The 24,027-nt window shown below is 47.8% G+C and overlaps 1 protein-coding gene across 2 annotated transcripts; it reads right to left on the bottom strand.

Annotated features, from left to right (window-relative positions):
• Positions 1–278: 278 nt before the first annotated feature.
• On the bottom strand, positions 279–23,407 carry ttbk2a (tau tubulin kinase 2a). Of its 2 annotated transcripts, XM_074692182.1 has the most exons (16): positions 23,113–23,407; positions 16,054–16,216; positions 14,353–14,500; positions 13,258–13,331; positions 12,986–13,126; positions 11,669–11,773; positions 11,415–11,480; positions 11,233–11,325; positions 11,017–11,142; positions 10,765–10,922; positions 10,473–10,680; positions 10,155–10,375; positions 9,530–10,073; positions 7,355–7,696; positions 5,700–6,673; positions 279–5,244 (listed from the first exon to the last, which is right to left on the bottom strand). In XM_074692182.1, exons 2-16 carry the CDS (start codon positions 16,120–16,122, stop codon positions 4,797–4,799), a joined length of 3,717 nt encoding a protein of 1,238 aa, XP_074548283.1. In that variant the 5' UTR covers positions 16,123–16,216; positions 23,113–23,407; the 3' UTR covers positions 279–4,796. The 2 variants fall into 2 exon arrangements, with proteins under 2 accessions (XP_074548283.1, XP_074548284.1); XM_074692183.1 differs by lacking the exon at positions 7,355–7,696.
• Between the last annotated feature and the right edge of the window lie 620 nt (positions 23,408–24,027).

Below are 24,027 nucleotides of genomic sequence, written 5' to 3'. Positions count from 1 at the left end.
ATTACTGCATGTCTTCGTGAGCTGCTGTGACAAAAACTTTCCCCCAAGGGGCATCAATTAAGAATATTCTATTCTATTATTGTTGTTGTTGTTATTTTTAATATCATTATTATTATTCAGCACTTTGTGTACCACAGTATTTTGTATGAAAATTAAGTCTGATTGATTCTTTAATAAGGTAATTTAAAGCTTAATCTTAATGTAAGGATTTTAGCCCTGGGCTCTCTCTGTGTGGTAGAGATGCAAAATAGGAACACTGTACAAGATTTTAACTGCATGCGGAATGAGTATTTTATTTATAACCAGTTTATAAAAATAAAATACAAAATAATTTTAAACAAAAAAGAAAAAAAAACACTGTACAGGGCATTGTTATGGTACAAATGATAGATAAACATAAATAATTACAGGTATATACAATGCAAAACTCCCATTTGTTACATTCTTTCCATGAGACTGTACAGTTACATTTCAAAAACATGACAGACGTTACAACACAAAAATATCAACCATTAAAAAATCCCAACGATAGAAGTCAAAATGATGGATGGGCTGAGAAGCAAATGTTACAATAAATAATTCTGATATAAGTTACAAACATGTGGTGTCATGATATGAGGAGTGTACCAGTGCACACTGAAAGCTTTCATTAGTTTCAGCTCTTCAAAGGAAATATAACAGCTGGATTTGTTCAGTCGGCCTACGAGTATCTGTTTCTGCAAATATCAGCAAGCTACGATAAATATCTCTAAGAGCAGGCCGCTCTGCAAAGTAAACCTCTCCTGAAAGATATCACTACACTACAGCTACACACCACGTATGTGCAATCATAACTAAACCAAAGATGAGGAGAAATATCTGATTATCTTTTTAATCCAGCAGCACAGTTTAGTGTTGGTTCGTCCTTCAGTCACACCTGTCAGCGTATACGTTATGGTTCTACAAGGTTTATTATTTAACGATCATTCTGAGTATCTTACAGCTATACGTTAGAAAAGTCTGCACAGCAGTGTTCTGGAGAAATCTGGAGCCTGAAACAGGAGGAGTCAAAGATAGGCTGCTGGCAGCTGGAGGAGGCGCGCGCTCCTGGTGCAGAGCAGCTTTTACAAACACACGTTGATCACTGCGAGCTGAGCGTTCCCACTGACAGCAGATATCTGAGGGATAACCTGGACGAGAGCACGCCGCAGCTCGGCCTGACAGTGGGAATGATCTCCAGCACAGACAAGGCTCAGTCATCCCTCGTAACGCACAGAGGGGCAGAGGAGAGACATTAAGGCGGCTGACTGACTGAACGCTGTCTGCCTTCAGGATGAGTCATCATAGCTGCTCCGAGAGGCGAGCGTCGGTATCTGAGAGATCTGCGTGACTCAAGCAGACACAATTCACCTTCATATTTACAAAGCAACGCATCCATTCAGCCCGATACACGTCCAAATGTCTCACACCTCAAGATAAACCACATACTGCAAAATTTATCAAAATATTTGGCAATGCAATTTATTCATTGTGTCTCTGCAGGCTGGGAGTGCCGTTCATCGCTCCACACAGGATGCTTTTTATGATGCAAGTGCATGAAACGCAGCAAAGCTTCTCAGGATTAGGATCGCAGCGAGTTGCACTGTTAGAAAACATACACACACACAGGCTCAGTGCAGAAACTGGACACACACCTTAAACCTGCTCATCCAGCAGCTGAAGACGCCACAACCAGGTTAACTCAACGTGACGTGTTGTGTCCTTTTCACTCAGCAGCCGTTGTTTTTTCTGTGTTTATGTGTCGAGCATGCAGAGAGAAGCGCTGGGAGGAAGCCAGAGTTATTTTACAGTATCTTACAAGCAGAGGAGGAGGAGGAGGAGGAGGAGGAGGAGGAGGAGTGGTCTGTGTGTCAGTGAGGAAGCTTACTTTAACTAAATCAGATTCACTCTCTTAAAGTGTCACTACTTTAAAGAAATCTGCACTGAAGGAGGAACAGACACCAGGACACACGCTCCATGGAGGCTGGAGCGCCGCTCTGCAGAGACAGAGACAGAGACAGAGACAGAGACAGAGACAGAGACAGAGACAGAGACAGAGACAGAGACAGAGACAGATTTCTACACGTGGCCTCTGTTCTCTGTTACAAGCTGAGGTCTGGATTCACATATGATGAGTGCTCTCCAACACTGACCTGATTTATAAACTGGATGTGTATTTACAGGACGGATAAAGGACCAGTCTGTAGGATTTAGTAGCATCTAGTGGTTATTTTCTCAACCTGCTCCCTTCATCTCCTCCTTTGGGAGACCAGATGACTCAGCCCTATGGGTCAATGTCTCGGGTCATGGTCTCTGGCTTCTTTTCAAGTTCATAAAAACACATTTCTCATTATCAAGATCTAAAATATATATGACAATAATTGCGCTTTTTTAGCATAATGACTTAATAACTTGTTAGAGTAACTGTAAACATGATGATTTCTGCTCAAAAGATCACCTTTTTAAATGAGTGTGTATGTGGTTTCTGCAGCTTCTGCAGGCAGCCTCTAGTGGACACTTCAGGAACTGCAGTTTTAACACTATTCTGTTTGATTACAGCGGCGCATGTGGACCAGAGATTGCAGTATTCCTTTCCATGTTTACTTGTGTTTTCGATAAAGTCATTCAGAAAGATTCTTTTCGGAAAGACGAAAAACTCCTCATGTAACCGTGGGAACTGAGACATCAGCTTACCAGCTGGTTTTTAATACCTGTCCCAGAAAAAGAGACTAAACACGCAGATGTAAAGTTGACTGTCATTTTCAACTCTACCATTCAGCCGTGTGTAAGAATCAAGAGGAGGATGTAAGGTAAAATAACACTAACGCCAGATATACGCTGCACGCTCCCCAAATCTGACCTCTGATGTGTTTGGACTACATGCTCTCTCCTCAGGTTCTTTATTCAGTCCGGCTCACATCAAGACCTCCAGACAGCTGGAGTCACAGACCGAGGAGTGCCCTGTATCCCCACCCCGATGACGCTGTAAAACCTCAGACCTGTTGGCTCCTGGTCTGGCTCTGCTCATTAAGTCTGTTTGTTGTTGTAGTCAAGATAAATATCATCTGGTTTGGAAATTCTTTGTTTTATTTTGACAGCGTGTTTTTAGGTAGTTTCCACGACTTCCTGTCCTGCTCAGTCTGTTTTTTGTTTTTTTTTTTGCAAATTGACGCATCACTGCTCCAACATCCGGTAAAAACAAGAAGCTTGTGTATCTGATCCAGAGCAGAGCCGGACTGAAGACATAGCCGGTGAGTCCTGGACGTCACTTTTTGAATAAATCTGCTTCATTCAGTTTAAATGATTTAAGATTAAACCCACTGCTCTGTAAAAGAGGAGGAGTCTTCATCTGCTTTTGCTCTGAGCTTAAAACTTGTTTTCTCTGTTAGTCATCCTGAAGGTCATCCTGAAGGTCATCCTGAAGGTCATCAGAGAAACTTGTCGCTACATTAAAACTATCAAAGACTATATTCCTGTTTTGCACCACCAGGTCTGCTGGTTTGTCAGAGGAGGAAACGTTAGATCTGCTCTGTAAATAAAGTGGGAGAGTTTCAGGACTCGTGCAGCGACTGATGCGGTGAAAAGATCCAGCTAAATGTGACGGACTGGTCCTTTAAGTCCTTTAATGTGTTTGTTATTAGCTACTGTCCTCAGGTAAACACTTGCTGAAACGCTGTCTGCTTTAGAAACGCTGTGTTGCTACTGCTCCTACAGAAAGAGGATTAGTTAAAAGGGTTTCTCCAAACCGCTGGCACGCCTCCTGTTTGGCTCCTCTGACCATAGACAGGAAGTGAATCCTGGAGCTGCCCGAAGCGCCAAGGCACACGCTGAGACCAACATCTGAACACCACCCCTCAGTGATGCACCTCGTGTTGTTTAAGCTCACTACGGCTACGTCTACGCCTCCACTACGCCCACGCTTTGACCCCTCAGCAACACAGTAGGCACAAAAAGGTGTGTGTCCTCACACACGTTACATGATTGATTGTAGAAAAGGTTGACGTCAGGGCGACCCTCTGATTCAGGACGAATGGAGCGACACACACGGTACATCCACGACCACGCAGAGGAGGGCGAGGGTCAGCACGGCCAAGCGCTAAAATAAATATCTCAATAAATACATCTGTACACAAAGTCTGCCTCCAGCATCCACCACCGAGCAGAAACTAAAGTCCTACCCTGCTCGCTGCCTCCACACGACGCCCAGAAACCCAGTCTGAGACCAAACGAGACCAAACGCCGACTGATCCGCTTCACCCGGGGCTCCTCAGCCGCACTGCATCCAGAAATGTTAGTTAGAGTCAAAGCTTTTTACTCAGATCATCACATGATCATCAGATTAACCAGGATCCAGAAACGCCAGCATCACTCCTCTGAGCATGTGCAATAAAGGGGCATTCCACTAATTTTACAAGTCATCGCCTGCGACCTAAGATTAACAACAGACTCTGATTAAACTGGAGGTTTGAAGGGTTGGGGTGTGTAAGTAGTTAGATTGCATGATGGGAAATGTAGTAACCATCATTTTTGCAGCTTCACAGACTTTTTTAACCCTTCCTGGTGAAATGTGTCTCTCAAATCCTCGTCATCATGCAGGAGCTGCTACGGAGGAGCGGAGGAGTGACCTCTCTGAATCTGCAGAGACTCTGCCAGCAGGAGGGAGGCTGCGCTGACAGAGGGAAGAGGGGCGCGTTAATTTGTCTGACTGCACAGGAAGACTCAGGCTTTCACCCTGACTGCTTCACCCTCTCAGCCTTCCAGCTCCACCTGCCAGGCGACTATCTGCTCAGCTTCCCGGAGCACTTGCCCTCCCGGCTACACCCCTTCCCCCGGGACAGGTGGAAGGGGCTGGTGCGGGCCTGGCGGCTGCAGCAGGTGTCCTGGTGATGAGGGTAGAAGCGGCGAGGAGGCGGTGAGCCTGAGAAGCTGGGAGGGGAGCGGCTACGGCCCAGGCAGGCCACGCCCCCGCTGCCGCGGTGCTCGTGGCGGGAGGGCGAGGAGCTGACGGAGCGCTGCAGGGAGGAGGAGCTGCGCGGGGAAGCACTGGAGCTGCGGTAGTGATGCGGGGAGCTGGTCAGGCTGCAGATGCCCATCCTGGAGCCCCCGTGCTGGGCTGAGGAGCGGTGGTGCAGGGGGGAGCCTCGGGAGCTGTGCATCAGCTGAGCCAGGCAGGACAGGAGGTCCGAGTCGCTGGTGCTGCCCGCCCGGATACGGTAACGCCTGAGCCTGAGACAGAGAGGGGAGGAGTATCAGCCAGGTCCCATAACGCTCAGCGCAGCAGAAGGTGATGAATCAGCTGAGTCAGAGCGTCACCGCCGTGCCAGCAGCTCGTTAGCTTAGCTTAGCACAAGGACTGGAAGAAGGTGAAACAGCACTGATTAAAGCATAAACCGTACAAATACCCAAACCCTGCAGCTGTCAGTAATGCTAAGCTAAGCTAATTACCTCGTAATCTGAGTGAGGACCACAACTAAATCCTGGGGCTATGGCTCTGTTTCTGGAGCTCCTTGTCTGAGCCTGAGGCAGGGAGAGCATCAGCAAGGAGCCCTGAGCTCCAGAACAGAGCGAGCACCAGTGAGGCTCCATCTGACCCTGAGCTCTGAGCTGGTTTGGGCTGAGTTTGACGCCACGTCCTGACTGAACAAACACTGTAAACAGGAGTAAAGTGATGGACTCGTTACCTGCCCTCCACGGTGGAGCGACCTGGCGGTTTTCCAGGCGGTGGGCGGGGCACAAACTGTGCGGCCAGCTGCTCGGCAGAGGAAGCAGCGTGTACGGGTCGTGGGATGCGGCTCTTGCGGGACAGGGGGCTGGAGGAGGAGGAGAGGGACGGGGCTTCATCTCCTTGGCGGTCTGAGCGCGAGCCCATCAGAGAGTCCTCCTCCTGGGAGCGGTCTGAGGTGGAGGACAGCGGGTCCCTGGCGAGCGAGGCCACCACGGGGCCCCGCCTGTCAGACAGCGAGGGCGAGGCGGTGGGGGAGGGGACGGGGCCCTGGTGGTGGGCTTTCTTCTGCAGGAGTTTCTCCTTGGCGGACCCTGGAGGAGGGGGCTCCAGCAGGCTGGACGGCTCCAGGACCGGGATGCGGCTCAACCTGCGGGTGGGGTCTTTGCGAGGGGCTCCAGGGGAGGGGGAAGCCGGCCCACTGCTCTGATCTGGCGCTTGATTGACTTCTGTGCTCTCACCTTCCTTCAGCGCCGGCTCTGAGGCGGGTGGAGGGGGTCCAGGGTCAGTCTCAGGGTCTTTCAGCTGGGGGGACGCTCCGGTGCTGGGGTCTCTTTGGCCGCTGACAGGAGGGGAGAGGTGGCCGTTGGCGAACACAGGGCTGCGGGGGGACCGAGGGGACCGGGGTGAGGAGGGTGAGCGCAGGGGAGGCGAGCGTGGAGAGCGGGGGGAGCGTGGAGAAGACGCACGGCTGGGGGCGGGGCTTTGAGCTTTGGCGTGGTTGTTCCCGTTGATCAGCGCCTCGGCCAGGGGGTCTGTGGGCGTCCCCGGCTGGGTGGGGACATTGTCCTGGGGGGAGCTGATGTCCGCCGTGTGCTCCTGGACGTGCTGAGCCTCAGCTTCAGCCTCACCTCGCCTCTCCAGCAGGAGGCACTGTGGGGCGCTGTCTGATCCTGACTGTGAGGACAGCCCAGAGGGGCGCTGAGCCGTCAGCTGGAGGGGGGGGCGGAGACACGGGAGGGAAGAGAAACACACACACAGGCGTTATCAGGCGGCAAACGCCAGCAGAGGAAAATATGCTGAGAGTCAAAGGCCTGTTGCTGATAGACTACAACATGTGGAGCTGTGCTGTAGGTCTGCAGCAAGAGCCTGATGCAGATGAGTGAGAGCAGAATTTGAGAGTGTGGGATAATAAATGGTGATTAGTTTGGCAACAGCATGCAGAACCATAGCTACCATGACCAGACCGAGACACACAAAGTGCTATGGCAGAGTCAGTCAAGCTGTGAGTACTAAACCAGCAAGTAGGACAGGAAACGATCACGCAACTTGGCAGGGGGCTTCAGCGAGGAGAGGGTGAGGAACAAGTACAGGGAGAGTGAGAGGAAGAGGAAGATAGAGAGGACAAAGACGATCTGAAACAAAAGAGACCATGCGACCTGAAGTCATGACTCCACATTCCAAACACACATGCCACAACCTGACAAACACACACCCTAACCAGATCACAGAGCACACCCACACACCCGGACCCCCGCCCCATGCTCTGCCCCACAGCAACACAAAGAGCAAGGCAACAGAAAGAGGAGCTGAACCAGCAACTCAAAGTGAGCAGCGAGCCGAGCGATGACAGCAGAGTTTCTACTGACGGGACGGGGCGGGGCGGGGCGTCACCTGCTGCAGCTGGGCGCGCGTGATGCGTATGACTGAGGGGAACTTGGTGTTGGCAGCGCCCGCCGGGATGGCCGGCAGTTTCCGGCGGTTTGGCGAGCGGGTGCCGGGGGCGGGGTTTGGTGGAAGTGGAAGGGAGGCGTGGCAGGAGGAGGAGGAGGAGGGGGGACGCTCCTGCGGCTGCTGGTCAGCAGACTGGCTGCGCCTCAGCGCGCCCGGCTGGCGAAGGTGCAGCGGGTCCGAGAAAGTGGTCAGGAGGGTGTGAGGGCTGGGAGAGCGCAGAGGGAGGGGGCTGGACGTCCGCATCGCAACCTCCTCGGGCAGGGACGGAGGAGAGGTGGGGAGCTAGGAGAGGAGGTGAAGAGAGGAGGGGGTGAGATCAGTGAGGGGGTGAGGCAGACTCAGGTGAGAGTGGGGGGGGCACGACAACGAGGTGCTCTAAGGTCAGGTCAGGGGTCTGCAACCTCTACTGTGATAGGAGCGTTAGCTGGATTAGAGTCATTCAGTCAATCTACTTTAAATTCACAATTAAGAAAAAACTGTTTATTAAAGTCTGTACAGAGAAAAATGTGGTGAATAATTATTGAAATGAGACACGTTTTGGAATTCATGAAATAATACAGGTAAAATCTTGTTTTTTTTAAAGAAATTTACGAAACTTATAAAAAAAACTGTAAAGTTAAAATTTGCAAAATACATATGTATAAAAAAAATGTGATTAAATAATTAAATTTTAAAAATGTGAAGAAATATTTGAAGAAAAAATTAAAAAATCAAATTTTAAAAGTTTGCTTAAATTAAAAATATACATTTTTTAAATGCCAACAAATTTGCAAAAGAATCACAAAATTTTGAAATAAAAAAAAATTGCTAAAGTTTAGAAAATGCAAAAAAAAATAAAATTTTAATTTAAAGGATTGGCAAAAAAAATGCAAAAGACATAAATATTTAAGAATTTAATTAAATCATGAAATTTTAAAATTTCCGAAAGAAAAATTAAAAAGGATAAATTTAATCAAAAATGAAATTTCAAAATTTGCTTAATTTAATAGATACATTTATTTAAAAATGATAACAAATTTGCAAAAAGAATCACACATTTTTAAATGTCCAAAATTTGCTGAAATTTAAAAAATGTAAAAAATGTTGTTATTTCAAATAACTTGCTAAAATTTAAAAAATACAAACATTTTCAAAATGTCAAAATTTGCAAAAAATGCCCCAATTTTTTAAATATTGAAAATTTGCAAATGTTTTTGGAAATTTTAAACCATGTAAGAATACTAAATATTTTGTTATTTCAACAATTTGTGAAAAAATAAAACAATGCATAAAACTTTTTTGTAGATGTAGTTCTCTTCCCAGGGCTGTAAAACTTGAGGTTAGCCACAGGTGCATGGAAAGTTGGTGGGCTGTTGATGTTGTAGGAGGTGAAGTAGAGCGGTGGCAGGCTTTATTGACAGATGGGATGAGGATTTAGTTCAACTAAATGTTAACACAGGATTTTATTTAGTGTCAGTGTCTTTAATCATCAATACCCTCTGGAAGAAAAATAACTATTCTTTATTTTATTAATATTTTTTAATAAAGTGACAAGGAGCCACCGCAAAGAAGAGCTGCAGGTTGCAGACCCCTGGGTCAGGGGGACACCTGATGGAGAGGGAGGTGGGGTGAGTCTGGAGAGGGAGCCGCTCTCCGACCAGAGAAACAGCTGATCATGACTTTGGAGCTAATTTGGAGGGATTTATATAAACTGAATAAGAAGCAAAGAGTTACCAAACAAAAGCAGAAGTTGTGGATAAATAATTGAGCTTTTAAAGTAGATGAAAGCAACAGATTCAATGACTGCAAAGGAGATCAAACCATGAATGACTGAGCAAATCAAAGAGCGTCTGAAGCCGTAAGCGCCCCCCCCCCATGCTGTGATCTGGTAACAGCTCTGCAGTAGTGACACAGAAATATTCCTAAGACGAGCAAAGAAGCGTGAGGACACAGAGCAGTAACATCTAGCTTCACGCTAACACGATGCAGCTGGTGATCTCTCACTGTCAGGACATTAGCATTGAGGCTCAATGGCTAAAACTCGAGCAGCTTTTTCACTGAGTAAAAACGCTGGCTACAGTCAGTCTCATGTCTCATGTTAGGGTTCAGGAGGAGCGCTAAGATCAGAGCCTTTACCTGGGTCAGGACCCCTTCAGCCAGGGCCTCGGCGGGGCTGGTGGGGGTGATGGGGGGCAGGGCCCCTGCAGGGCCCACACTGAGCTCCAGCTTGTCCAGCTTTGCGCTCCCCTTGGAGGAGACCAGACTTTCCTGCTTAGCTTTGGAGTGGGGGCTGGGGCTGCCCCTGTCCCACCCCGGAGACTGGTCCCCCGGGTGGAGCACCTCCGGCTCCTCCTCTTCCTCTGAGGGGCTGGAGGTCACTTTGGCTCCTGGGGAGCCGCAGGGCCGCTCCACCATGACCCACTCCTTTGAGTCCACGTCCTGCCTCCCAGAGCTCAGGTTGAGGGCCACAAAGCCCCCGCTGTCCGCCGCCCCCTCCCCCTGCTCCAGAGACCCAGAGGACGCTGGTTTAGGAGACGCACCGCCAGACCTGAACTCCTCGTCGTAGTGCCAGACCCTGTCAGGGCGCTCCCCGACTGGTCCGGCCTGGCCCTGAGTGACCGGGATGATGGCGGCTCCGTCGGCCTCCTTCTCCTGGAGCTGGGGGGGCTGCTTGGCGGGGCTGGGGAGACGGACCGACAGAAGAGTTTTACCGTCTGAAGGAAAACCTGCAGGAACCTGAACCGGCTCCTTCTGGACTTACCTGCCCTCCAGGAAGCGGTCTGGACTGGGCTTGGACTCCAGGCCCAGCCTCCTCTCCAGCTCAAAGCTGTGGATGTTTCGGAGCTTCCTCAGCAGGGGGCCATCGCGGTCTGCAGCGCCCCCTTCAGGGTGTTTGACGGGGGACCCCAGGCTGGGCCCGGCGTAGGGGCTGTGGTTTCCGTGGTTACCCTGGTTGTTGCTGTGCTCCTCCTCTGTGCCCGCCTTCGGATCAGACACAGTCAGCTGTTAGCGGCTGGTTCACGGTAACTTACGGCTCTTGGTGGATCTAAAACGACTGGACTGGTTCTCGGCGGTCTACCTTCCACACCGCGGTCCTGATGCGGTTTCTGTTCCGGTCCAGCTCCTCCCAGACGTCGGCCTCCTGGTTGCGGTGTGGGTGCAGAGGAGACCCGGGGAGGCGCTCTGGAGCAGGATTGTTCTCCGCGTCGCTGAGCTGCTCGTCCTGCAGGACCTCGTCCGTGTTTTCCCTCATCAGGTCCCCGGGGATCAGGGAGGCGTTGGCCATGCTGCGGACACAAAGGGGTCAGAGTTAGTCCTCCTGTGAGGGTCTGAGGGTCTGAGCACAGCCCGGTCACGCCACTGCAGCGTACCCGAGGTGAGCCGGCGTGAGGCGGGTGTGATGCTGCGGCGTGGTGGCTGCAGCGCTGATTGTCAGGGTGCCGTCGGTGCCGGTGCGTTCCCAGTCGTACGGGTCGTTCTCCACCACGTTGTAGGTTTTCATGCTGTTGTCGAACACCGACATGAGGAGCTGGAACGACATGGATCATTAAACTCCTGTTGGGTTGATTTCCAGAGAGGAAGTGACATCAGCAGGTGGTCGACGGCGCTCTGTGAACCCTCACCTGGTAGTCCGGCTTGGTGAAGTAGTCCAGGTTGGAGATGTGCTCCAGGAAGACGCCGAACTCTGCTGGCAGGTGTTTGAGCATCAGGCGATGGTCGTACGTGTCCTTCAGCTTCCCCACGTGTTCCTGGGAGCAAACACACAAACCTGTGTCATCACACACTTACACACACACATACACACACACACACACACACACACAGGTGGATTAACCCACTTTGTCCTTGATCTTCCTCCAGGGCAGCTGACCCACCAGGAACTCCACCAGCATGTAGAAGAGAGACCACAGGTCGTCATGCCGACCCATCTCCTGCAGGATCAGAGCAAAGCTTTGGTTACCATGGAGACCAGAAGGAGGAGGAGGGGGAAAACTGAGGCACAGGGAGGATGAAGGCTGACCTTATTCTTGTGTGCGTTGACGGACGCGTAGCGGACTGTTCCTCTGAATCCTGCCACCGGACGAGGCTGACAAACACAAACATTTTTCACTTTTTACTCAGGCTGCTTCAGAGTCAGAGGCAGATAAAAACATAAACACACTCAGCATTTCATTTCCTGTTTAGAAAAGTGAAAAAAAACCTCCAAATTAAGATTTGAGCTTTTATTTAGACACTAGCTGCCTAATTAATCCCTCAAAGGGCAGGCACACTTACAGGTCGGACCTCCTGACAGGAGTTGGTGAACTGCCGAGCTAAACCGAAGTCCAGCATGTAGCAGGTTCGACAGGTGCTCGGGAAGCGGCCCATGGCGAAGTTTGACTGCAGCAGGAAGACAGAGCAAAGGTTAGAAATATAAAAAAGGCTTTAAGAAAGAAAACTTTAATGAAGCTCAGGGAGAAAAAGAAGAATCACAAACTCCTCAGACAACAGAAATATTTATAGCTGCAAGCAGCGTTAGACAGGTCCTCGGGTCTTTTGCTGGTTTGTCATGACGTGCGTCTCAGTGAGACAAACGTTTTGGCGTTGGTTTCATCTCTCTAGGACATTTCTACTGGCTGCTATGGCTGTTTAAGTGTGCGTGGATGGTGAGAGCATATTATGGGATGTTGGGGAGTCAGTTGTTACCATGGTAACATATCCTCTGCTATGCTGAGTGACATCACAAAACCTGGTGTTTAGTGCTGAAAAGAGAGGATTTATTTTAGAGAAAATTCCAAACTACTTGTCCTATAGACCAGAATGTTGACTTAATCTGTGTAAAAATATGATATTTTTGTAGGAAATTTTGTCAGGAATTCAACCATGTCATTTTTAAAGGTGTATGACTTTTACTTCTTTGTCTAGAGGCCAAAATGCGGCACTAGGACAATGTGTTTGTGGAGCTGAAACGTGTTCTCCTCATCTGTTAACATGGAGAAGGCCGAAAGCGGTCGGCGACTTTGAGGGCTCGCCATTCGAAAACCGGGCCCCAAATAACAACTTCCTACATAAATTTTGTACAGCAGGGTCTGGTCTGTCATGTGAGCCAATTTTCAAGCCTGTTCCATTTTTGGTTTTGGAGAAGATAATTTTTGCAGATAGGGTAAAAAAAAAAAGTATCTTATTTTGAAAGGCAAATTGCCAGCTTCCTGTTGGAGATGGGTCAGGGGTATCAGTGTGTGATTTTTGCGTCTCAATGAGCTGAACGTTTTGGTGTTGGTTTCATCTCTCTACGACATTCCTAGCCCGAGCTAGGGACGTTTTTGTGTGCCCTATTTGCTGTACAGAGCTTATTATGGGATGTCGGGGGTCATGTTTGGTATCAAACATAAATTGAGTGAGTTTGAGCATGTTTAGGGTCTCTTATAAGCGATTTACTGGAGTGCAGAATAAGAAAGAAACAGACTGAATACAATAGTGCCCTCAGCTCAGGCCTCAGACCCTAAAAAACATCCCTCCTGTCTTTGGGATACAGAGGTAGGAAAGGTGTCAGGTGGTGAAAAAGAGCCAATCAGAAGAAGCTTCCTCTGCTCAGTTAAAGTTGCGATGTACCGGTTTGATGTCCCGATGCAGGAAGCCGACTGAGTGGATGCTCTCGATGGCCTCCAGGATCTGACGGCCGAGCCGCAGCGTGGTGCTGATGCTGAAGGTTCCCCGGGTCATACTCCTCCTCAGGTCAGCCAGGTTTCGACCCTGAGGAATCACAGTGCACGCTTCATTGTAACACCACAACCTCATCTTCAGGAAACTGATTTAGTGCCCCCTGTGGGTCACAGCAGGCTCTGCAGAGGAGCTGCGTAAATATCTCACAGAGTCAGACCAACCTGGAGCTCCATCACCACGTAGTTGAATCTGTCGTTACGGCCGCATCCCACAAAGCGACACACGTGGTCTTTACCTGGAAACAGACACAGACACATGTTTTTTTGTTACTGCAGTCATGTGACATCAGCTGCAGCGTTCGATGGTCATATGTGACCAATCAGGAGCTCTCATTTTCCTGCTTCACTCTCTGCAGAGCTGCACCAAAACAAACCTCCATCACGACTCTGCAGCTGTTTCCAGAGATATGTGGCACAGCATGTGGTGCACACATGTCTCTGTGCATGTGTGTGTGTGTGTGTGTGTGTGTGTGTGTGGCTGCAGTGGCACACACTCATTCCCATGAACACACATCAAACTCTCCTCATCAACCCTCCTCCTGTTTAAAGCTCTATCCTCCCCTGGCTGCTGCTCTGACAGGATCCAGACTAAGGATCAGTTTTTGTCTGGGTACGACCCGTTAGTCCTCTCTGCGATGGTCAGCTGTGTTTGGGGGACGGGAGCTGAGTCCGGCTAAAGTTACCGGCTGATTCCCTCAGGAAGCAGCAAAGCCACGACGCCCCGGCTGCAGCCATTAGACAGCGAACATGATCCCAGCTCATTGATTTTTTTCTCTGAGGGGGAAGGAGCGTTTGGTCAAAGGGCAGGAAGGGAAAGAGGAGGGGACGTGGTTAAGAAAGGACAGAAAGGAGGAAAAGTGGAGGACGGCCCAGAGGAGGGTGTCATGTGACTCTGCTGGGGGACGCTCAGAGCGCCGCGCTCACAAACACACACTTCCTGTTGTGTCGCTGTCTTCCTGATCTCTGCTGGTCTGATGGAGACAAACTGAGGCGAACTCTGCTCCACATGGTGTTTCCAGAGATCTGATCTGAACCAGGCCACAGAGGAGACGTTTTTAGAGCTGCTCAGAGGTCGTCTCTGCTTTTTATACTCGCTGCACGTTTCTAACCTGCTCCTCCAAAAGTTAGGAGGAGAAAAAATTCTGATACGTTCAGCTTCTGTTCACGGTCTGCGCCGTCAGAGGGTCACAGAGTCAGGGAGGATCGATCGACCCGCCTCAGAGGGAAACCAGATCCTCTGGGTCCATGTGGACTCACCCTGTAGCTTCTTCAGCACGGCCACCTCCATCTTCAGCACCTGTTTGGGCTGCTGGGCCGACTCCACCTTCAGCGCCACGCTGACCCGCGTCAGCAGGTCCACCGCCTCGTAGATCTCCCCGAACCCGCCACCGCCGATCTTCTTCACCTGGAGGGGAGGAGGTAAGGAGGAGGTGAAGAAAGAAGAAGATCTTTCAGTTAGATCACACTCAGGAAGTGTTTTTATAAGTTTTCTGATATCAGCGCTCAGAGGCACACTTTCCATGTTAATAATAAAAAAAATATGTTTTCAAAAGTTTCAAAGTATTCATCACTGCTCTTCTGTCCTTTCTCTGTCTGACAGTTAGGCTCCAGTGTCCACCATCACTACAAAATTAATCACAGAAATCGTTTTCAGCAGAGAAAAACTCAGATCTCTCCTCTCTCTGATAAACTTCATCAGCTGGCGTGATGATGTCATAGAGACTTAGACGTGCCGTGAATCAATCTGGTCCAGCTCGACCCGATCAGGAAGCTGAGAAACAACATTCAGGAATAAACTATCAGAATCATGAAAATATCTAGAAGAGAGACTTTTTAAAGATCACTCAGAAACTCCTCACAGGGACTTTAAACATGTAGCCAGAAGGATGTGTTCAACCTGCAGTTCCTGGAGTGTCCACTAGGGGCTGTGTGCAGAAACAGCAGACACCACATACACACCAATTTTAAAAAGTTAGTGCCGATAATCCTGTTTAAAAGTGAGGATTAGGAGCAGGAATATTTTTAGAAAGAAGACTTTTTCCCTCCCCCCTCCTCCTCCTGTCCTCCCTCCTGTCCTTTGTGTCCTTCCTCCTCTCCTTCTCCTTTCCTCCACCTGTCCCTCCTCCTGTCCTTCCTCCTCCTCTCCTCCTCTTCTCCCTCCTGTCCCCCCTCTTGTCTCTCCTGTCCCCCCTGTCCTCCTGTCCCCCCTCTTGTCCCTTCTCCTGTTCCTCCTGTTCCCCCTGTCCCTCCTGTTCCTCCTCCTGTCCTCTCTCCTGTCCTCACTCCCGTCCTCCTGTCCCTCCTTTCCTCCTACTGTCCTCCCTCCTGATCTCTCTCCTGTACTCCTCTTGTCTCTCCTCCTCTCCTGCTCCTGTCCTCCTGTCTCTCCTGTCCCTCCTCCTCTCCTTCTCTTGTCCCTCCTCTCCTCCCTCCTCCTCTCCTCTCCTCCCTCCTCCTCTCCTCTCCTCCCTCCTCCTCTGACTCAGGATCTGTGGCACTGGGAGCTGGCGTGGTGGATTAGCTGCGGCGCTGTTATGTAACCTCCCTCCTCAGAAGACAGGAAGTGGTGCCAGGCTCCAGCGAGGACTAACGGGCTCACATGGCGCCCAGGCTGGCACAGCAGAGCGGAGAGCCGCGGGCCCTGAGGGAGCGCTGCTGCTGCTGCCGCTGCTGCTGCCGCCTTTAGACCACTGCACTGCTGCAAATAGCTCCACGGCTATTTTTAGAGCTGACACGCTGCAGCAGGCCGAGCTGGACACATGACCCCAAACTGTCCAGGCTCAGGTAGAGACTCAGGTAGAGACTCAGGACAGGAGCAGGACTCAGCAGCAGGAGGAGCCTGCTCTGTAAACAAAGAGGAGCTGTTTGTCTGAGGGGGGCGGGGCTGGGTGGGGGGACAGGCCGTGATGGATCTGGAGAAACACAAGGTCTATTGTGGACAGAGAACACGTCACTCACCACTTTCCATCGCTCCTTGACCAGGGAGAGCACGCTCAGGATGTCAGCTTGCTCCGCTCCCCCGCTCATCCCGTCTGTGGACCAGGGACGCTGTCCTCGCTGCTTCCCCCCGTGACCAGGATCCTCAGACCGGGCCGGGCATCTCTAGAGTCGACGGAGAACCCTGGAGGCCAAGAAAGCAGGAAACAGACGATGAGAGGAGAGGAGGGACGCTCAGCTGGACTCAGATTATTTAGGAGAACTCATGAAGCGTGTTACAGATCTCCACGCCAAGGCCGGTTCAGCTGAACCACACATGACGCTGACACAGATCAACCCTCAGACACCCGAGCATCGCTGCAGCTGCTGCACCTGCTGCACCTGCTGCCAGCAGCTGCTTCCAGACAAACTCAGTAAATCTCTGCGTCTTAGATTACAGAAAGGATCATTTCTGCAGACATTCATCATGAGAGAGTGACGCTCAGCAGCACCTCCACAGAGAAACGGTCACAGAGAAACCGTCACAGAAAACACTCACAGTCTCATTAGATGTAATGAGCTGCTGTGTTCATCCTAACTTTACTCTGGGATCAGACGTTTCTGCTGCGCTGTGGCAGAAACATCATCACTGGATAATCACGTTAACTGCTGTAGGTTTAAAGCACAAACACAACAACAGAATGTGACGACTTCACTCCTCAACATCTGGCGCCAGATTCACCAGCCAGTTAAACTAATGATGAATATTCTCATTTCTATAGGCTGTAGCACAGTATGTTGTTGTTACTGGTATCACGTATATATCAAATATATCATATATATTGCCCCATACATGACAAACTGTGTAGATGGTCTGGGGAATTATCTATAAAACCAATGCACACACTATTTTTCTGTTACAAAAAAACCCCACACAAATTGTAAGTAAAAAAAACACCTTGAACCAACCAGTCCTTTTTTTTTCAATTCAATGTAAAATTTGACTCTAAAATTTACAGACTTAGTTCAATATATCACAAAATGTATAAAGCAAACACTGCTCAATCACCATGAAGCATTCAGGAGCTGTTTACACTGAAAATCAGTACAGTCTGAGGGGAACATTCATTTTCCAAAAACCAAAGATACGAACAATTATCAAACTTTATTGTCAGTTGGTTAGAGCAGTGTTTCTCAACCTTGGTCCTGGAGGACCCCCTGCCCTGCATGTTTTAGATGTTCCCGACTCCAGCACACCTGATTCAAATGAATGGCTCGTTATCAGGCTGGAGCAGAGCTTGATGACGAGCTGATCATTTCAATCAGGTGTGTTAGAGTCAGGAACATATAAAACATGCAGGGCAGGGGGTCCTCCAGGACCAGGATTAGAAACACTGGGTTAGAGGGCTCAGTTTATGTAATTCCTCCTCTGAGGAAGTAAAAACATGTGGTGCATTAAAGAGGCTAAAAATACTGAACACAAAACACTTAATTTTGAAATACACCATGGGAAAAAATTAATCAATATTTTTGTGTTATTATACACTTATTTCACACTACTGTCAACAACAATATTAACTTTGCTTCTTTTTTCTATTCTATTGTTATAAATTTTTTTTTCTTTGTTTTGTGAGATAAGAGGGATAGGTCTTAATAAGCTTTAGCTTTAACCTACACTTTGTGTGTGTGTGTATATATATATATATATATATATATATATATATATATACATATATATATATATATATATATATATATATATATATATATATATATATATATATATATATATATATATATATATATATATATACACACATATATGTATATATATATATAATCACAGTTTGCTGTATTACATTAAAATTTCTTTAGATCTCATGAGTTGATTTTGGCGCCCTCTGTGGTGCCTTAAAGCAGCACTTTCTGCCACAAATACAATGCTTCCTCCTCAAACAGCTTTATATCCTCATTAAATCCTGGTCTGATGAGCAGGTTATGACATGTTTATCAGAGTAAACCAGGATGACTTCCCCAGGTTTTCCTCTGTGTCTGAGCAGCTGCTGTAACCTGGATCTCCTCTGACACGTTCAGCTGAAGGTCTCCAGTTTACAGGGTCACTCTTTAAACTGGAACACCAGGAGCTGACAGAGACACATTCACACCATCAGGCTCAAAGACCATTGGTTAGGGGGAACTAAACCAAGACCAGCACAGCTGGGGGGCAGAATAAGCCTCATTTCCACCATGTGGTCTGGATCAGCACAGTTTGGTACAGGCTTAGGGTTGGGAATCAAAAACAGGTTCCTGTTGAGAATCGATAATAAATGTTTCAATCCATCAATATCGTTAGCCTTTGTGCTTAATGATTCTCTTATTGACTCTTTACACTACTCCAGAGCTGCAGGACCTTATGTGACTAGTCTGTCGCAGCTAGCTTAGCTTAGCAGTTAGCTAACATTTCCCAAGGAAACCCTGTTTAAGGATTTCTAGCTTGAAATTTTACTGACGAACTAAACACAGAAATCTACATTACTCTCTCACAGGAGAGTCCTATTCAGTACATTCAAAATAAACAAAATAGCGCTAGCTTGATGCTAATGTATATGGGAAATTGCATTGATACGCTAGCGGTTAGCATACATCGGTGCAACTTTGGCTTTAGAGAAGAATTTCAACTTTCATCAACTTTTCAGGCAAAGGAAAGAAAAGTTAGGCTCATGGTTAGCTTAGGTTCCAAACAACTGAGAATATTGCTATAACCACTTCGAGACACTAGATGTCCTACTTGAGTCAATTACATATTACAAAACTGTACATCAACGTCACGTGACGTGCAATTTTTACTTAGTTCTTTACATTTACACCAGGAGATATTCAGATCCAGTGACCAATTACACATTTATTCACTTGAAAAAGAAGGAATCGATAAAAAATTGAATTAATAAGAAAAATTGATAAGGGCATTGATGTCGATAAAATCTTATCAATGCCCATCCCTATACAGGCTGGATCAGTAAAATAATAATACAGCAGCCGCTGTCACACAGGAAGTGACCATTCTTTCTACCAATCAGTGGTCTGCAGAGTTTCTAGCTCCACCTTCTGGGGTTGGGTCGGTTTAGTCTGACCCCCCAACAGAAGGGAACCAGTAAGTGGAACGGTACGGGTCGGTGATTTGGGGATCTGTCCTGGTTTTGGTCAAAGGAAACGCCACAAAATGTGTGCTGTACCGAGACAAACTGAACTAACGCTTTGGTGGAAATGGGGTTAATTGAGGACGGTCAGCTGATGGTGTGAAATAAATCTGAATCAGCATCTTTTTAGTTCTACCTCCTAAAAGTTTTGGGTTTGCCTTTTGAAGTTGACTCTGAACTAGTTCCTCAGATATTTAACCAACATCTGGGTTTTCAGACAAAGATAAAATCCTCCTTCTACTCTTCTTTTTGCCGTAACTCACTGCCCAAAGGTCAGGAGCTGTAACGATGAACCAAACAGTCTCTGACCTCCTTAAATCTGTAAATGATTTATGATGAGTCCATATAACAACACACACACATCCTCCATAAATAAACACCATCATGAAGCTTCCTCAGCATTAACCACAGACTGTGCAGACAGTAAGGACGCAGAGAGGCTCCTCCTGGATGAACTGAGCATGCTCTCCTGTCTTATACAACATCCGTGTCAGAGTCGGAGATGAGCGTTTCCCTGGAGAGGACGCGCTGCAAACTTCCTTTGGTCTGTCTTCAAACGCTGCGAGCAAACCCAGCAGAAACCCCAGCTTTCCATTTCTCATGCTGCACACGGCGCCCAGGCATCCACGCTTACGCAACAAGCCTTCAAAACACGATCTGGTTACAGGGCATGATCCAGACATCAAGAGGCAATCAATCCCATCATGCACCAGGGTGAGGAGACGGGTGATGGGAAAGGGCAAAGCGTGGTTTGACTGGATGAAGGTGGAGAGATGTGAGCTCTGACACAGGAGGAGGAAAGGTTTATTCACAGAAAGAGTAAATGTTTCATCCTTCATCAATCACCTCCATCAGGGGGCGGGGCCTACCTGGAGTCTTTATGATAATCAGCAGGGAGTAATGGATGTTTTTACACCAAACTGTCTCAAACACACATTTAAAACCAGCTGAGAAACTGCAGGAAACTAATAAAGCCAGTTATCAAAGTTCTGCACAAAAACTAGAGGAAACCCAGAGATCCTCGAGGAGGAGCAGACGTCAAACAAACAAAGCTGCAGCAGGTCTCCTCCTCTCTGGACACAGGGGGTTTGCATGTGTCAGGGAGGAACCAGAGGAACGTGCAGCACAGAGTTTAACCCTGAGAGACGAGAGGAGGCGAGTGCTGTGTCACCACTTCAAGGTCACCTCCTGTTCTGCTGCCTCCTCCTCTGACGGGAGGAGAAGCTCTCCTCATGTCCCAGCTCTCATTCACGCTCGTTGAACTGGTTAAAATCCTCCAAGGAGAGAGAGAGAGAGAGCAACACCCGCCCCTGACTGAGACCAGGAGACGACCAGGGGAAGTCTTTGTACCGGACTCATCCAGGCAGCCATGAGATCCTGTTTTTATCCACCTGAGCCCGAGCGCTGCACGCCATGCCATCCTGCTCCCCATGCCCTCCACACTAACTCATACACACATTACATAAGAGCACACACCTTTGCACACACCTTTGCACGGCCTGGCTGTCTCACACTGTGACTAATCTCACACCTCAGAGAGGAGCGCGGCCCTGCTCTTCCTCCTCCTCCTCCTCATCCTCCTCCTCAGATACAAACCAGCATCATTGAAGAAAAGCAGCACCAAAATATGAGACCATTCAACGCAGAATAAAGAGCTCCCACTTCATCATAAACCAGGCTTTCTGACCCTCCTGTGTCTCCATAGCTACGGTGGTGCAGTGCCGTCTCCATGTGCTGACTGCAGCTCCTCCTCGTCACTGCCCTTTGGTCAAAGCGTAAGAAAGACCTGCTTCAAAACTTCACGCTAAACTCTGGAGACGTCACTCTGAAAGGCCTTCACCACATCCTGCTGCTGCTACAGTCGACTCAGGACAAACCACAACATCACCAACACATCAAACTACACGTGCAACGATTATTCACATGTCAACCATGCAGTAACACTTCAGCAGCACGTTTCTACTCTCCTGATCTGAAACTGTAACCACAGTGAGTCCATGTCGGCTCAATAATAAAAAAAATCCTCCTGAATTGATAAAACATGGTTTACCTTTTAAAGCTGAAACAACATGCAACAATCAATTATCTCAGGAGTAGGATGCTAATTTCTACCACGAAGCCTTTCAACACTTTCCTAATATTTACTTTCAGCTTTGAATGAAGAACAACTTGGGAAAAGACCTGTAACTTAAGGAATTTAGACAACAATACATTTTATTTTAATAAAATAATAATGATAAATGTTTTTGTATTCAGCTTGGCTCTCCCAAAGTGTGTGATTCAAACTATTTCAAAAAGCAGTTTTGATTAGCCACTCTGAGCAGGGGCGTAGCTACAATTAAGCAAACACAGGTAGTTGCCTGGGGCCCCAAGATTCCCAGGGGCCCCCAAAGCATCTCTTAAAAACTGATTTATGAAGTTCTCTTTAATTGAAAGCATTTCTTTTTTCTAAATCTTACTTCACATGCTTCAAAATCCATCAAAGTCTTAATCTGTAATGATGGTTTTGGCTCCTCCCCCTCCCTTCTTATTCAATGGGCTATTCCATGTTACAACACATCTGAACATTTGATTCAGGAAAAAAGTGGTAAAAACACTTTTTACCATTTTTTTCTTATTTTCAACCAAGTGTGAAATCAAACCAATGTTGCTCTGAGATCTGAGATAAACATATCAGACTTTTAGGATTTTAAGGACTTTATCTAGCCCAGGAAACAGGATCATTTTCTCTAAATCAAACTTTTGGAGTTGCTGATAAACATTATTGTATAAATCTCTTTTTTGGAAACATAACTCACTGGACAGGGGGTCAAATAAAAATACATTCACTTTAAAATAATAGTACCAAAAAGTATGGTAACTGTAAATATCACCTCTTTCAGTAGATTTTTTTCCAGTTTGATGTTGTGCTTGATATTTACATATTTTTCCTTTACTAAATTATTTTTTCAATATTTACCTATTGTAATGTTTTTCACTTCATCCTTTCTTGTTTGTTCCTGTTACTCTGTAAATTCCCCACTGTGGGACAAATAAGCTTCAATGGACCATAAAAGATTTCAAATCCAGGACAAAGTGGACTAAATGATGGATTCACTTTTTTCTAAATCAAACTAAAGTACAGAACTTGAGGAAATGCATTTAGTTGTGTTAAGTTAGCATGTACAAGATTAGCACTGTCTCATGCCTTGATTCTGGGAAAGAGACAGTGGACCCAGGGAAGGCCAGTCTAGCTCTGAGGAAGAGGAGTTACAAGGACATGGAGGGCCCCATGGACTGGGTTTGCCCTGGGCCCCCAAACCACTAAATACGCCCCTGACTCTGAGATTCATCTGCATCCAAAGTCATAAAGAGTAACGCTGTCCCTGGTTAAATAAATTAATATTAACCCATTTTTTCTTCTTTTTTAAATTTTTGTTGTATTGAGAGTAACAGAAGTCAGACTGAACCACTTGATGAACCTGTCAGACCACGATGTGTGAATCACTGACCTGAGCTGTGGGAGCAGGCGTGTGACCCTCAGAGGATCAGCAGGTTGAGCAGTTTTTCAGGCCTCAGTTTGTCATTTTAAAGAGTAAACAGTGAGGACGGAGCAGAAACCTCCTCTGTGAAGCCCCCAGTCCGTCTCCCCCCTGCCCAGTGGGCCCAGCCGCCCCTGCAGTGGGCTCCAGCCCCTCGTAGCTGTTGCACGGTGAGTTGGTTGCCACAGCAGATTTACTCAGGCGCGTCCACGCACCCTGGCCGTCCACAGGCCACGCACCCCTCCTCCTGAGAGCTGACAGCTCGCAGACTGACAAACCGGGTGCATGCAGCAGTGGCGTGGAAAAGGGTTGTTATGGTGACTGAAAACACGAGAGAAACCGAGGCGGACGCGGATCACGGCCCTCTGCCTCAGGATGCTTACCTCGGGTCTGTGCTGCCAGTCCAGAATCCAGAGAAGAGCCGGGTGTGGTTACAGAAAATCCTCTACGTGTGGAGGCGGAGGGGACGACATGAAGCGGAGTCCCACCGCGGGCGGGCCGTCCATGGGAGGCGGAGGAGGTCTTCGTGTCGTGGGCTCAGATTTTTGATCAGCTGTGACCGTGTCTGAATGTGATCGTCCCTTTTCTCCTTCTGCCTGTCACCTCAGCATCTCTGTCGCTCGCTGCGGATCCGTGACGTGACGTGACGACTCTGTAATGATCATCAGCCTTACTGCGCGCGCGCGCCCGTCAGATCACCCCTCGCAACAGCTCGGGCACGCGCGCTGGGGTCTTTAAAGCTCGTTCGTGGGTTCACCTCAGGAGCGCGCGGCACAGAGTTGTTACGTTTACGTTTCGTGTTCGAAGTTCTTATAAATATTTGAGTTAATTATCAGCTCGTTGATTAATAACACGTGTTTTACACCTCATACTTTTATAATGTTACAAACTATTGTATTTTGATTTAGTTGGAGGAGACACTGATTTGTTTGGAACGCGGCCATCGTCTGAAAAACATTTCCGAGGAAGACCACTGGGGGGCGACATCCAGCCACTGATGGCCTATTTAAAAAGGTGGAAGCAGAATGTGTGAAACTTTCTTTATCCAGGTCATAATGAGAAAAAAAAAAAAGAAAAAAAAAAAAAAGATTGATCAACGTCAACCAACATAGGCTCTGACTCTGTTTCTGCTCAGACTCCTTATTTAATTAGATCATAGATATTTCTGGTGCAGTTAAATAGCTCTCAACTGTCCTTGGAAATTAAAAATATTTAAATAAAATATGTAAAGAAAAAAAAACTACTCCATCACTTTCTGCATTCATCACCTAGATATGAAATCTTTTGGTGTGTAACCA

The sequence above is a fragment of the Halichoeres trimaculatus genome, unplaced genomic scaffold (assembly GCF_033239565.1).
Source record: "Halichoeres trimaculatus isolate MK-OKI-2021-1 unplaced genomic scaffold, fHalTri1.1 fHalTri1_scaffold_17, whole genome shotgun sequence".
NCBI lineage: Eukaryota > Metazoa > Chordata > Actinopteri > Labriformes > Labridae > Halichoeres > Halichoeres trimaculatus.
This window is presented reverse-complemented; position numbering and strand designations above follow the sequence as displayed.

What these genes read in the sequence shown, in the direction of transcription:
- ttbk2a (XM_074692182.1), bottom strand. Translation starts at nt 16,122, where the DNA reads ATGAGCGGGGGAGCGGAGCAAGCTGACATCCTGAGCGTGCTCTCCCTG. An exon ending in CCTGTCAGGAGGTCCGACCT is followed by an intron (nt 11,481 to 11,668) that starts GTAAGTGTGCCT and finishes TGTGTTTGTCAG; the next exon opens with CCTCGTCCGGTGGCAGGATT. An exon ending in TCAGGACCGCGGTGTGGAAG is followed by an intron (nt 10,376 to 10,472) that starts GTAGACCGCCGA and finishes TCTGATCCGAAG; the next exon opens with GCGGGCACAGAGGAGGAGCA.